Source organism: Harpegnathos saltator, unplaced genomic scaffold (genome assembly GCF_003227715.2).
Source record: "Harpegnathos saltator strain DR-91 unplaced genomic scaffold, Hsal_v8.6 scaffold835, whole genome shotgun sequence".
NCBI classification, from domain to species: Eukaryota; Metazoa; Arthropoda; class Insecta; order Hymenoptera; family Formicidae; genus Harpegnathos; species Harpegnathos saltator.
In genome coordinates this window covers 120558-136358 of record NW_020230688.1, presented here as the reverse complement: position 1 = coordinate 136358, position 15801 = coordinate 120558, and the positions used below count along the sequence as shown (strand labels likewise).

Here is a 15801-nt window from a genome sequence, read left to right as displayed (position 1 = left end):
TGACATATACTCGTATATATAAAATTTGTGGATGTTTCATGGTTTTCGCAATCAACATCTCGAGTGCTCTTATCCGGCTTCCGCAATCCACCGTCGAAGACTCATGATATTTGAAGGATCGATAATAATTATCGAGCGACCGGCTCGATACATACTCGAATGTAAATGAGACATGCGCGCGATACAACGAATAAGAATAAAGAAAGAGATAGAACGGTAACGGAGGTTGCCTCTCGCGATGTCGCGCGCCACGAAGGCCGCGGAGACGGCGCGCGAGCTCCCGTCCCCCCCTCCCCCGGCTCCTCGCCGGCCGGTTAACGCGCCGGCAAATTGATTGTCAGTCGTGTTAAAGCGTGTTCCCGGCGGACCCAGCAGCGGTAACGAAACCGCAGTGCCGTCGCGGCGGTGTAACGCACCTTCGAGCGCGGACGTGTTCCCGTCCGGTCGCGGCGCCCTCCGATGCGATCGCTCTGTAACTATCGAGCGGTGAGAATCTGCGCTTGCAGCTCGCGACTTTGCGCACACCTGCCTCCCGACCTGGCCTCCCTCTTGCCGAGTCCTGACACAGCCGAATGTCCGGATGAGTGTATTCAGTCCCCGCTGATGGAGACATCTCTCCTCGTCGCCGCGCCCGCGCCGGCGAGCTCCGCGCGCGACCCCCAGCTCGGCCACGCTCAGGATTCAGATCCTTTGTCCGTCTCATCTGAGAAACTAATCAGATCTAACTCTAAAGTCCGCTCACGTCAGATAAATCCCTCTAGACGGACTCGCTAACCGAGCGGGAACGCCGCTTCTGTTTCAGGCGCGGACAGCGGCGACGCGCCCAAGAAGAAGGGTTTCTTCAAGGGCTTCTGGAAGAGGTCGCGACACTATTCGCTGGAGAACCAATAGCCCACGAGGTGTGCAAGGGCGACGAGCCAGCGGCAGCAGCAGCAGAGCAGACAGGCACGACAGCAACGACAGCCGTACCAACAGCATCAGCGGGGCATCTCCACCACGACCCTCGGGAGCAACCCCTGCTGCTGCATCGTCCAGTAACCCCGATACCACGCACTCACACCAACACACACACACACACACACACACACAAAACACACACACACACACACATACATACGAACAGTGGTATCGACCGCGATGTTGTCCCTTTGCCACCCGCGACGCATCTCTCCGTTCCTCTTACGCGACGCGAGGCGACGAGGAATTCACGTTCCCCGTTCGCCTCCGAACCTGGTTGATCGCTCCGGACGTTTCAGCACGAACTCGTTTCCCTCGTCGTTGCCGAAGGACCGGAAGGACACGTTCCCGCCTGTTGAATGACCCGTTTTCTTTTTTTCTTTGTTTTTCGTCACCACGCGGTTCGAGGCCGAAGCCCGTTCTTCTTGTCGAGAAAATGCGAATCGACGAAATCGGCCGGAGATTAATATTCCCAAGTTTCGACCTGTCTGTTGCATGCGCACGGCTCGTGTGCTCTGCGCCGCACACTCTCGGCTTCTCTCTATCTCTTCGTCTTCGGCGGCATTCGAACGATACCCTTGTGTGCCGTCTCTCTCGTGCCTCTCGGACGGAGAGAGAGAGAAAGAGAGAGAGAAGGAGAGCCGGCATGATTCTGCAGCTCCGACGTGGAAAGGTGAGTCTCTGCGTGTTATTCGTGTTATCCCCACCCCCTCCCGTGATCCGGGCTTTTCGACGTTTCCCCGTCGACTGGAGATCACGGTTGCTTTAACGGAGAAAATTTCGTGTCGTGCAACCGTCGTTTCTGGAGCTCATGGCGTCTCCGGAGGAGAAATTCGCCAGGGATCTCCCGGAGATCCCGAGACGCGGCAGAACCTCGGTAGGGGTGTCGTGCGTGTCGGGGTGCATGGCGCCGTTGGGGTTAATCGGCACGATCGTCGAGGAATCGCGTTCAGCGGAAGACGAGTTGGCAACCGCCACGGCGCGGCGCAGCGCAGCGACGTCTCCGCAACGAGACTCGTCTCGGATCGAAACGCTTCTCTTCACGCTGTCTCTTCGTCTCTTCGCCGTCTGTCACGCCGTGTTGGCTTCCTTCGCCACGCATTATCACGCGCTCACACGAGGAGAGCCGCGATTTGTGCTCGCGATTTGTGCTCGCCGGGAAGCAAGCGCACGAGCCCGAGATCGACAATCGACGAAAATTGAGAGAGACAGAGAGAGAGAGAGAGAGAGAGAGAGAGAGAGAGAAAGAAAAAAGGAAGCAGAAGGAGAAAAAGACGACGCTTCGGTCGGCTTCTCGCAAGCTGCGACCCCTCGACTCGGTCTCACGCGCCAGCGGTCGCGCTGGCGCACGTTGTGCGCCAGCTCCCGAATCCTTCGCGCAGGTCAGATCTGGTCTCCTTTAGAAAAGCGAATTTTCATTCGATCCTTAGTCGAGTTTTGACGAGTCGAGGTCTTCTCTCTCCGGGAGAAGTTTGACTCTCAAGTGCGGATTTTGGTATCATTACTGAAGCGTAACGGTGAGTTCCGAGCGATCCGTCGCTCGGAAATATTCTGCACATTGGGTTCCTTTGTTTCTTCTTTTTTTTTTCATTTTTTTTCATTATTGTAAAGGGAAGATTGTTACTTACGAACCACAATCGTCGCGTTTCATCGATCGGCGAGGTCGCGCTGCTCTCTCACTTGGAGAATCTTTTCAGCCTCCTTTTGTAATCGAGAAACGCACGTTGCGTTTGTAGAGATGAAAACACGAGAGAGACAGAGTAATAATAATATTAATAATAATAAAAGTAATATAATAATATAATATAATAATAGTAATAAACGATTCACAATATACAGAGTATTCGGGTATATTTGAGTATATACTCAACTTATAATTATTATAGGAGACCCGGCGTGCATGTGTGTACGTGTCTGTTTGTATGTATGCGTGTGCGTGTGCGTATGTATGTGCGCGCGTGTATGTGTGATATCGCGAGAGAGATGAGGCTCCAGAGGGCCGAGAGCGAGAGCGCGAGTGTGTGATTGGTGAGAAAGTGAGGAGCGGGCGCGAGTACGAGAGTATATAAAAGAGAATATCATACGCGGCGCATTATTATTGATACTTGACTCGTAAGTTTATAGAATCATTAACACGTTGTAACGTTATTATTAATGGGACGATTATACGCTCGCAGGCGCGACACGTACACGCGCTGTGACACGCTCACGCGCGCGTGGAAACTCGCAGATACACCTTCACGTTCACACTTATACACACACACACACACACACACACACACACACACACATACACAAGCACACATACACACACGTTAATGATAATAAGAATAATATATTATTGATTAACATTATTATTACCGATAATATACGATTAACTGAGATTATAGCTGATTACGATGTAACGAAGAAGATCGATGACGGTTATGATAATGATGAAGAAGAAGAAGCGGAAAAAGAAGAAGAGTAAGACGAAAAAGAAGAAGATAATGATGATGATAATGACGATGATTACGTTGATGATGATGATAATGATGAGTCTGATAACGATGCTAACGATAATGATGTTGACGATTGATGATGAGGAGGAGAACGATGATGATGATGATGATGATAATGATGATGATAATGTTGATTACGAGATCGTATGTATTTAAATAGAATTTTTAAGTCGATGTGTCGCGCGTTCATTCCCTCGGATATCAGACAGAGACGACCGCGAGACGGTAACTGGAAGCCGGTCGTATGCCAAAGATTGTCCCCGTAGTGCGTCGTCGAGCTCGAGAAAAGTCGCGTAGTCGAAGGAGATTATCGGCGAACCTTTCAACCAGCGTCTTCTCGTACATTTGTACACTGTTTTCTATCATGTTAATCGATTTTGGATATTCGCGGCCACATGATTTCAACGCTTATTATTAGGGAGAGATAGAGAGAGAGAGAGAGAGAGAGGGAGAGAGAGAGAGAGAGAGAGACGATCGGAACGTGCGGGAACGTGGGAAACGGAAGAAAAGAAGGAATAAAAACAAACAAACGATTGCGTTAATTTTTCACAAGAAGAGTCACGTTACGTCGATCGAACATAGATATATATATATATATATATATATATACATGTGTGTGTGAAGGAGAAAGTCTCTTTTCATTTTTCTTTCTTTTTCAAGTATAATGTTCGGATATATAGAGAATATTCAGTGGAAACGGTCCGAGGCAAAAGGGCGGCCGTAATGTCGCTCGAGATGTCCCAGCGAGCGTCGCGCGCGCGCGGTCGCCGGGCAGAAGCGAGATAATCGCACGTGTTCACTTGGCGCGACGAAGAGAAAGGAAAGGAAAAGAGAAAAGAAAGAGAGTGAGAGAAAGAGAAAGAGACAGAATCGCGTACGATCCTCTTGCCTCCGACGTGTCCCGATTATTCGTTAAGTGTTAGACGAATTGAGACGCTTGAGAAATATAATTTATCTTACTAAACACATTCTGCTTTATCATTTCTCTCTCCAGAGTGCGCTCTTGGGAGCGCGAGTCCAAGCGAGCGACAGCAAGCTCGTTTCTTCCCGCTACAACCTTTTTCTCTTTCTTCTTCGTTCTTTCGATCGTACCTCAATCTCGTCGGGACGCGCGGCGACGTCGTCGTCCTGTATTTTCGCTTTCCGTCGATCCGTTTCGCGCGCGCGCGCGAGGAAGAGAGAGAGAGAGAGAGAGAGAGAGAGAGAGAAGATGATGGAGAGACGCGTCGCGCGAGCGGCAGCACGACCGGTCCGGAGGATATTCGCGCGGAACGAACGGTAACGATGGCGAGCGCGGCGCGCACGACAGGTGATCTCCCCCGATCGGCAAAGGACGATGAAAATGGGCATTCACGGAGCATCCGTCACGAGGCAAGGTACAAAACGTTGGCTACGCTGCGTCGTTCAGCCGTTTCGGCGTACTTACCGAATAAGTCACGTTTAAAGGTAATCTAGATAAGAGCGTTCACACACACACACACACACACACACAGAACAGAGCGCGGCGCATTAATGGCCGTCGCAGCCGACTAATTATCGTCGCGTCTCTCGTGGCTCGTGGATCGGGTCAAGCTGGAAACCGGGCGAGATCTATGGCCGCCGCGGGTCACTTGGAGCAGCTCGAAAGCGACGAGACCGGGATTAATTCGGATCGATCTGAACGATCGAAGGGTTCTCGAGCGGATGAATGTGAAATATTTCTCATTAATTCCCGGAGAATATTGCTGGGCTCGGCTATCCGACTATTTGCGAAGCTTGACGTTTCATTCTCGCCGACCGGAGAGAACTTCGGTCTTTTCTTTTCTACTTGTCATTTCTTCGTTTTCCTTCGCGCTGCTTCAGTCGAATGTTTGAGTTCTACGTTAAATCTGCGGGTCTCGTCAAACTTGAGGGACCAGAGGAGGACCTCGAAGTGTAACGCTAGTGTAGGTTATTGTCTTTTGATGCTACGGTTAATTATCTGTTGCTATTTTGTTGAAGCTTGGGAAAGATTTTTATTTGACAGGCTCTACTACTATCTCAACGGTCCATGTTGAATCTCCGGAAGAGCTCACAATAATCCACTTACTTAATTTTTAATTTTAACAAGTAATGCATTAGTTGTATGACTTACTCAACCACAGATAAAGTGTTGCGATAAATAAGTATAATTTGATAAAGATTGGTAGCGATTGATGTTAATTTTAAAGGCCAGGACGCAGACAGTGGCGCATTATATATTTTCAGGTGTGTAAAATTTATTACTCCGATCTCAACGGACGTGATTGCCGAAATTGCCGAGAGAATGAGGTTTGCCGAGTCGAGATTTAGAATCTGTTCTCAGACCGGCATTCGCAATAGTCCGTAATTGTTTGATAAATAATAAATGGATTTCTATGAATTTCTGATTTTATTCGTTAAAATGCAATCGGCGAACGTCGGTTTTTCATCCCACATAAACAACAGCCTTGTTTTCTACCGAATCCAAATTCAAATCTGTGTGTGTGCATTCGTGTCTACACAATTATTATTTTTTAACCTAACAAATCCTTCCTTTTCTCCTTCGAATATCCAAGTTTTTAATAAAACTTTTATTAAAAACTTGGGTATTCGAAGGGGGGGTATGCCAATAAAAAAATAATGAGAAAGAAATTATGAAAACAGAAGATTTATTGTACTACGTACCCATTATTCCTATTATTTATCAACATTAATCATTTTACACTTGCTTATCGCATATATTCTATCTGCAGTTGAATAAGTTATTAGTATCATATTGAAGCTTATTGAAAGAAGGAAGGATGAGCAGGTAGAATATTGAGATAATGGAGTATTAACCCTTTTGAGCGCGGAAGATTGTCGAACATTTCGTCCTGGCGACTGACGACACCGAGCGGGACGGAAATAAATTAGTGTTCTAAACTTAACAAAACCCACAGTCGAAACGGTCACTAACTGCTCGCTAACGAGCCCTGCAGATGAAAGCTCTCGAAAGTAGTCGAACTCCAAGTATACGCGCTCACAGCAGTGCTCAAAAGATGAAGTAATTCTTGAATAAACATTTCCTCGAGCCTCAACGCTGAGCAAACGACAGTGAGCAACTACTTGTAGCATCAAGGTAAGACAATAGTCTGTGTAATGTCATATCTAGATTTAGATTGGATTTTCCATCGACTCCTCAAGTTTGACTCTAGTTTCGAGGGTTAACCTTTTCGACACGAGCGACAGTTGCTCCAACGCTCACTTCTTTTTACTTTGTCGCGCCAATAAAGCTTCAAAAAAATCCTTCATTTTTCGCCAATAGTAATTCTCACACGTATCAACATATAATTACGCAAAGAACAAAAGAAAAATGTGAACGAGCTGAATGCGTTTTAGTCGAAGGAATCTCCGATTTTGAAGATTTCCCGGAACCAAATTCGAGTCACGAGAGCCGGAAATTATGCTTTCTTCGGGAACGCGCTTGACCCATTCACCGTCGCTCTAATTCAGCTGAACCTTCCCTCCACCCCTCCATCGGCGGACGTAACGCATGAGGATGCCTCGCATGTAACTGTCCTCGCGACTAACTCCACGTGGCGAGTCCTGTCGTGCCGAAAGGGTTAAAACGCGAGACGAGATCAAGCGGCGGACGTAGAGCCGGATATTTCGGCTCAGGCGCCGTCGGCGAACGAAGGATCAAAAAAAAGCGAGGATGAGATGGGATGGCTCGCGGACCTCCGTCTCGGAAACCTTCGATCTCAGCCTTCGTAAGTCATTCCCCGACCGGTGAGATTTCCCGTCGCGGAAGCGACCGGGACGCGCCATTTAATGCGCCGCGCTTCGTAATATGGAATCGCGGACATGCGGCCGGCGAGGTCGAGCGACCTGCACAAAACGACCTTTGACACCGACGATACTGCCCCTCCTCCCCCCCCCCAGCCCCGCACGATGAAATTTGTAAACCGAAGTTATTGCAATTATCCTCCGCTCCCGCCGAGGATGGACAAATATATCGACATTTTTAGTAACTAAACCCTCGTGTATTTATTTGCACTCGACTCGCGACGAGCAGGACCCGAGCGGGAAGAATTGTATATATAATTATGTAAAATTACATGTACTTATACGCGAATTATATGTAATTACATGTGACCCGTATATCGGAAAGAAAACGCTTTTAAGTGTAGTAGATAAAAAGAAAAAAAGTATTGTTGCGTTCAATCGCACGTCTTACGGACTGCCACAAACGGTTGTTATCTTCATTGTATTCGTATAGTGCTCTTTCTGTTCCATGGGACATGTATAATTACGTATGATCATGTATGGCCATGTAAAGATTCGTATATAGTTATTTTTTCTTGGGGATATCGTCACCAGTTAATTCGCGATGACCGCGTCGCACGCTCGGCCCGATTGATCCCGGCTAATCAACGCGTCACGGATGATAGTTGATTCGTGCCCGCGACGAATGGAGGTACTGTCGCCGATAAACTTTTCACACGACTGCTTTAATAATTATATTTAGTTGCTTTCGTATCATTCGGATAATCGATGGGGAACTTATTCTTCTCGGACGGCACCGGTAAGCGCGCAGTACGTGACTGCGGTTGACAACACCAGTCGAAAGAAATGAAGAACAACCCGCATATCGTGATCGCAATTTTAGTTTTGACAGCAATTTTGGAGCAATTCAATAGGCGATTCTCGGTGGGAATGCGTTGTCCCAAAAAATGACGATCTCGAAAAAATTTTCCCTCCGCGAGAATGCCGCGAGTCGTACGTGTCCTTGCGACTGCGTATATTGCCTCGTATTCAAGATAATATTAATAGATTCTTTTCGGAACAATTACGCGTCTCAGAAAATTTGTATTTTGGAATGTTACATTCGTATATCGTGATTTTTTTGAGAAATCGATTTTCGAACTTCGAGATTTGGATTTTGCGGAATAATGCGTGCTACCGTAGGATTCCTGTCGGAGATTCCTGTTCAATCATTTGTTCCATTGAATTTTGAACAGAAAATCTTTCAAGTCTCTTCAGTCAAGTCTGTCTTCAAGAGTATCAACCGAGATTTAAAGCAACAGGATGTTCGGGTAAATTTCCCCAGTCACGATAAGATATTGCACTTCCTATCTTCAAGTTTTCCTTTAATCCTTATTTCGTTACGCAGATTGGAATATTTCCATCCAACTCTAGCTTGAATTAAAATTGCGCCAAATTGAGCAAAAGCTACATGAGACTAATCGAGGAACGTGACTTCGTGACGTTCGTCTCTTCTCAAGGATCAATTCGCGAAAAGCTCTTCTTTTTCGCTTCGACTCTGAGACTCACGTTAACGTAATCGTTACTTCAAACTTACCTCACATTTAGATCCGAATTCGAGAATCCGGACCCGAGTTTTTTTTATTTCAAGCCTGTGATACACGTGACGTTGCATTTGTGTATTCGACGGAAAAGTTTAATTTTTAGTCCGAATCTCCGAGTGTGTTACGTATAACAATCACCTTACGTCAAAATTATTAATAGTCCGCCTGTAGCGCGATTCTTTGATTCGTTGTTGGAGTTAACGACACTTTCGTTAACTCCAATAACGAGCTAAAGAATCGCACCACTGACGTGTTATCAATCGTCAGACGCGTCTCCAAGCTCACGGGGGGGGGGGGGTCGAGCGCCGAAACGAAAACTGCAACTTGCGGACTGCAGCCTACGCCTCTCTCGGTGTTCATTGATCGCGGCGGTTACTTTGACAGCTGACATGCACTGTCTCACACGACGACGGCGCACAATGTTGCGAACGTGCCTGTCACGATCGATAGCGGCGGCGCCATCGCGTGTCGCAAGCGATCGCGTGCTCATCAGGATGATCATCAGGTTGTGCCTGAAAACGACACATCCCGAATCACCGGGTCCAACTCTCCCCGGCACTTGAGAACCGTTCAATTCGCCGCATTTCCCGAAACGGCGGGCTATTTCGCAGTTCCAGAGGAGAACGCCAGACGAGAAACCGTACCGTTTGTATCGCCTAGGGATGCAACGATTTCTCAAAATATCGATAACGATAATATCGATAATTTTGAAAAATATCGATATTTATATAAAAGAATGTATAGGGGTATGCGTACAAAGAGTATGCGCGAAAGATTTGAAAAGATCTTTTAAAAATTTTTGTCTTCACATAATTTATTGTCGTATTCTTATTAGAAAATATATTAGGTTGGGGAAAAAGAAATCCATTATTTTTCCGTTAGATGGCTTTAGTGGTATATATCACGTGATGTATTAATCGCATAGATTAATATTTATATTCGTTGGAAAAGTGACATTCCGTACTAAAAAAAATTCTTTAACGGTTTTGTGATTTGTCGATTAAGTTGCGAGTTATAGCACGTAAAAGATGTACGTCAACAAAGAGAAAATTCGGTATATTTTACAATTTTGCTTCGATAAAGGCGAAAATGCAAGCCAGGCGGCTGAAATTGTGAATGGTATTTATGGTCCCGATACTGTCACAGCCAATCACGCGCAATTTTGGTTTCGTCGATTCCGTTCCGGTAATTTTGATGTTAAAGATGCATCTCGCACAGGTAGGCCCGTCGTCGAAAATGTCAATAAAATTATGGAAATGATCAAAGTAGACCGGCATGTTAGCAGTCGTAATATCGCCCAGGAGCTGAAGATCGACCACAAAACAGTTTTAAACCATTTGCATAAAGCTGGATTCAAAAAAAAGCTCGATGTTTGGGTGCCACACGAATTGACGCAAAAAAAACAGGATGGACCGAATTTCAATCTGCGAAGCCTTGACCAAACGGAACGAAATCGAGCCATTTCTGAAACGGATGGTGACTGGGGATGAGAAATGGATTACATACGACAATATTGTGCGAAAATGATCGTGGTCAAAGCGCAGCGAAACGGCTCAAACGGTGGCCAAACCAGGATTAACGGCCAGGAAGGTTTTGCTGAGTGTTTGGTGGGACTAATAAAGGAATCATCCACCATGAGCTGCTTTCATATGGCCAAACACTAAATTCGGACCTCTATTGTCAACAATTGGACCGTTTGAAGCTAGCGATCGACCAGAAGCGGCCAGAATTGGTCAATAGGAGAGGAATTGTTTTTCATCAGGACAATGCCAGGCCACATACGTCTATAGTGACTCGTCAGAAACTCCGGGAGCTTGGTTAGGAAGTTTTGATGCATCCACCTTATAGTCCGGACCTGGCACCAAGCGATTACCATCTGTTTTTGTCATTGCAAAACTTCCTTGATGGTAAGAAATTGACCTCAAGAGAAGACTGTGAAAATCGCTTAGTCGAGTTTTTTGCAAATAAGGACCAGGGCTTCTATGAAAGAAGGATCATGAAATTACCTTTAAATTGGCGACAAACTGTAGAACAAAACGGTGCTTATTTGACCAAAATCGAACAATTCTAACTATGTTAAATAAAGCCCTGAAATAAACGAAAAAATAATGGATTTCTTTTTCCCCAACCTAATATAATGAACCGCAGTCATTTGCCGGAGATCACCACATACATGGAGCAGGAGATCTATTACGGTTCAACGATTGAGGTGGAAATGATAAAAGTGAGCGAATTTACTAGACATCGAGCAATTACATAATATACGTATATTCTAGTGAATTCACTCACTTTTGTCATTTTCATCTCGGTCGGTAGAACCGTCTTAGGCCCCCCCAGAGCTGTAACTGAAAAATACGAAAACCAGTAAAATTCATATCGATACGTCGATTTTATCGGAGACAAAAAAATATCGATAAATATTCGATATTTGTCTCTCGATGTATCGATATTCCGATAATATCGACTTATCGTTACATCCCTAGTATCGCCTCGTTGTCTCGAGCCGACCGATTGGAAAAGTTTGCTAATTTCCTAAGAAAATACGCGCGCGGTGTCTGTCCGAAAAAAATCCCCGGCCAATTATATGTCGACTTCGCGACGGCGGAAGGAAAGAACGCGGACCAAGGTCGCCGCCGCCGTGTGATCTCCCGACGAACCGCCGCTGCCTCGCGGGACGGAAATGCGGCCGTCTTTCGCGGAAATACTCGCCGCAGTTTCCGTCGATAAAATAACTGTCGACCCACATTTCCGAGAGGCTCGCGAAAATTCGTCTCGCCGAGAGACGCGACTTCGGAGTTACTCACTCAAATTCCTCGGGCTCGTTCAATCATACCGCCGTGCAAAAGCCTCGCAAAAAACTCGCGGCTTTTTCTCTCTCACACGCCTAGTGTTACACACACCTCACCAAATGACAGAGCTGTGATTGTGCGAAAAGGATCCGCTGTAGCTTCGAAAATTCCGAAAGCGATCGAAACGACCGCGACGGGGGGAAACAGACGCTTCTGCTTGTCCCTCTCTCCCCCTTCCGAATCCGAAGAAGGAAAATTGAAAAATTATACCTACCTTTGGTGCGCTTCCACTCGTCTCGGATTCGTTCGGCGCGGTTCGCATTTCGCGCACGCGCGCGCGACTTATCAGCGCCTCGAGAGCGCGCTCGCATACGTACGCACACACCAAACGCCTCAGTTTTACACCACTTTATACAAATTTATTACTCTCTTAAACACAATTTCGCTTTGTTCGGTTGTTGTCTGTTTCTCGATCGTCGTCGCCGTCGTCGTCGTCGTAATCGTAAATTGTAATCGTCGCCGCCGACGACGTATGCAAAAGAACCTTAAGAGGAAGTATACGTATTATTTCGGCTTTACAAAAGTTACATCTAGGTGTCCGGCGCGCATGTAGCTCGTTGACCCTCTCTCTCTCTCTCTCTCTCTCTCTCTCTCTCTCTCTCTCTCTCTCTCTCTCTCTCTCTCTCTCTCTCTCTTCTCTCTCTCTTCTCTCTCTCTCTCTCGCTCTCTCTCTCTCTCTCTCTCTCGCTCTCTCTCCCTTTCCTTTCTCATCCCGACGTGCACCACGTATTCTTTCTTCCTGCGACTCCCTTTCCGCGTGATCCTACCGACATCTTCTCCTCTCTTCGCTGGCGAGAGCGGAGTCGTCAGGAGCGCCGATCAACTCCCGCCAGAAGCGCTCTCGAGGACGAGCGCACTTCGCGCGTGTTGAAAGATACGAGAATAAAAACACGCTCTCCTCTCATCGTCGTCGCCGAGCTCCGCTCATCCGTCAAAATCGAGCGAGCGCGTCCTTCAGAATAATCCTCGCAATAAGATGGTAGGAAATTATCTCGCTTCCTGATTCAACAAAGTTGAGTCTTTCAGTCACCCGTCGTCACCCGATGAGCGAAGGACGAAACGCGTGAGGAGCACGAGAAGTAAAATTCTCGGGATACGTAATTATCGAGCCAGTCGGCTAAGATGAAGTCTTCTGTTAGGTCGGCGTGCGAGAGATTCGTCATTTCTCTACCAAACGCTCGCGGAAAGTTTGGGTATTGAAAGGAAGATAAAAAGTTCTCGTTAGATAACCTCGTGAGAAGTCCGAAAAAAATAGAGCGCGTCGACGTCGCGCTCGTCTTGCTCGCGAAAATTAATCCTCCGGAATTCATTCCGATAAGTCTCGCTCGCGCAAACACGACGAACCTTCTGCACTGCGATCTGCGATACTCGCTCTATCAGATCGATTGCGCAACGTCGAGATGCGCGTCCGCGCATTCTCTTATCACTCGACGATATTCTCGCCGATTATTATCGACGTCGGCGCGATACATCGCGCTCTCTCTCTCTCTCTCTCTCTCTCTCTCTCTCTCTCTCTCTCTCTCTCTCTGTGTGTGTGTGTTCCTCCTCGTGTTTTTATTTTCGTATCTCGTCTCGCGTACCTCGACCGTTATACTTCCATTCGAGCGGCTCCGATAATCTCTCCTTCCCCTCTCCGGCCTCGCGCAACATACGGCATACGCGAAGCGTGTAGTGCCGTAATGCTAACGAGCGCCGATTTCGCCGACATTCGCCTCAACTTTAACCGGCCGTACAATCACACCAACACACACCTTCACCTCTCCACCCCGCAAGAGCGACCTCGGCGCCTCGCGCGAACTAGCCGAGTGTGCTTGAGGTTGCGACGAGTCGCAACAAGCCGCGAGTGGTTTACAGCCGCCAGCGAGATAGAAAAGCGCGGCGCATTTGCAAAACACTTTTCCAAATATCGCCTGTCGCGCCTTCTCGATCGCGCCGAACATTTTCATACGTCGCGATATTTTTTATAAACGTCGCACGGGACACCATCGTGACGAGACGTCACTGCTGTTCTTTGCAATTGAGTGCAAAAATTCACCGTCATCCTCCTCGATTCGCGGACGATGATTTCGCGCGATGATTCAGTACCCCGAGTCCCTCCAGCGTGCCCAAACACAGCACAGACACCTAAAAGACGACAATGAACGACACTCAAAAATATCTGAAAAGCTGTAATGAGCTGTTTCTCAGACATCTCTCTAAGCCTAATTTAGTTGTCACGTGAAATATGTCTCGTATGAGACTTCAACCGACAGATTCGATTTCTCTCTTCAGTTGAATCGCATGATATATCACTTCGCGACTCAGCTGGAAAATCGAGCCTCGAACTCGACTCTAAATAACTCATTTGAGACAAGCTTCAAGTAATGAATCTATCTATTGGCGTGAATCTAAAACGTCCTTTAGAAATTTACACTGTCCGGCTATAATTTCGAGCAAGTCGATCAAGTTGTCTCTCCGGAAGCTCCCGAAACTGTTCGATGGGCGAAGGTAAGATGCGACGTCTCATCTCAGAGACGAAGGGAGCCGGTTAAAATCGACCGATGCCAGCGAGAGCGGTACCGAGAGGGGAAGAGCGCGCGGCTCACACACACCTGATGATTCTCTCTCTCTCTCTCTCTCTCTCTCTCTCGTCCTGACGAGAGAGGACACGCGGAAACGGAGTCGCGGAAGAGCGAGAACGACACCGGTGCCTGGACGACGAGTGTATGCCTAGGAGTCACTTTGCTTCTGATGCGGTTTTCCTTTTTTATTACAATTATTACTTCAATATTTATTCCTTCCTTTTTTATCAATAAAAATCGTTACATAGTAGTTTGGGCCGCTGCTTGGCGTCTGACGAATCGACAAGCAACCAGTTATAGTAATAATAGCAGTAGTAGTAATAGTAATAGTAATAATTGGTAGCGGTAGTCGTGTACGTGTACGTAAAATGAGTGTATATGTATGTGTATGTGTATGTGTGTGTGTATGTCATGTCGCGTGTGGCCGCTCCGTGCGTCGACAAACCTGCGCACGCGCGCAGGTGAGAGACAAAACGTTCAGACACACGGCAAGAATCCGTGCAGCAGGTGCATGCAGTCGGCCACGTGGGGTCGGCCTCGTCCTCGACGAGATTCCCGTTGTGTTCGAGAAATCGCCGGACCGTCGGCAATTTCGCCGACGAATTTCCACGCGCCTATCGCGTTTCTCCCCATTGTCCGAGCAGACGCGGCTGAAGAGAGCAGCCAAGAAGCGCTAAAAGAGCAGGCAAGACGAGTCCGCGACAAAGTAAGAGCAGGAGGGGGGAGAACGGAACGTGAATCTCCAAACAATAGGACGACACCGTAGAGGCGAGCGACTATCGTCGATGATGATGACGACGTCGGCGGGATAAGAGATAAGGAGACGAGACAGGAAGGAAGAGATAGACAGGTCGACAGGGAGGGGAAGATAAAAGCGGCGATTAGAGCGATTAGATGGCGGCTCGACGTTGCTCGACGTTGCTCGACGTTGACGTTGTCATTGTCGTCGTGCCGAAAACTCGAGCTGGATATCACGCGCAAAAATCGCTTCGAAGCCGCGCGTGAAGCTTCCGCTGATACCGCGCAGGCTGTTTGCTTCGTCGTCAAGTATGCTCCTCCTGCGGCGCGATTTTTTAACTCGTTATTGGAGTTAATGACACTTTCGTTATCGCTTATGCGCAGCTTTTGTATACCGTAGAAAAGCTGCGCAACGATAACGAAATTGTCGTTAACTCCAATAACGAGTTCAAGAATCGCACCATTGCCGACATACGCGCTGGCGGATCGATAGGAAAAATAATTATGCCGTTTTCTTCGTCATGCGCTCACGCAATTATGTCGAGTCGCGCGGAAAGGAAACACGACGCGCTAAAAAAAAAAAAAAAAAAAACAGATTGAATGAATGAGAAAGGAAAATCAAGCGAACGCTCTCACTCGCCGAAATTCTTGTGCGACGCACGCTGAAATTTCCACATACCCCGGCTGCTCCTTGTGCGCGAACTGATCGAGAGAAAGAAAAGCGACGTGCGGAATTCGCGAAATTTTACCTTCATATTACCATTCACGCCCCAGGGTCTTCACACGCTGGACGAATCTCGCGAGCGAGTCCTGCTCTGTCGCGGTCTGTCTGCTCGGAATCCGAAGCCGTGTCGTGCTCTTCCTCTTT

General features: G+C 47.4%; 1 protein-coding gene across 1 annotated transcript in view; it reads left to right on the top strand.

The window, feature by feature from the left end:
- LOC105192351 (uncharacterized) overlaps window positions 1-5838 on the top strand; it is a 277535-nt gene extending 271697 nt beyond the window's left edge. Inside the window, exon 14 of the mRNA XM_025307167.1 lies at window positions 803-5838. Coding sequence (XP_025162952.1) covers window positions 803-891 — 89 coding nt within the window. The 3' untranslated portion in view covers window positions 892-5838. The remainder of the gene's footprint in view (window positions 1-802) is intronic.
- The last annotated feature ends 9963 nt before the right edge of the window (window positions 5839-15801 follow it).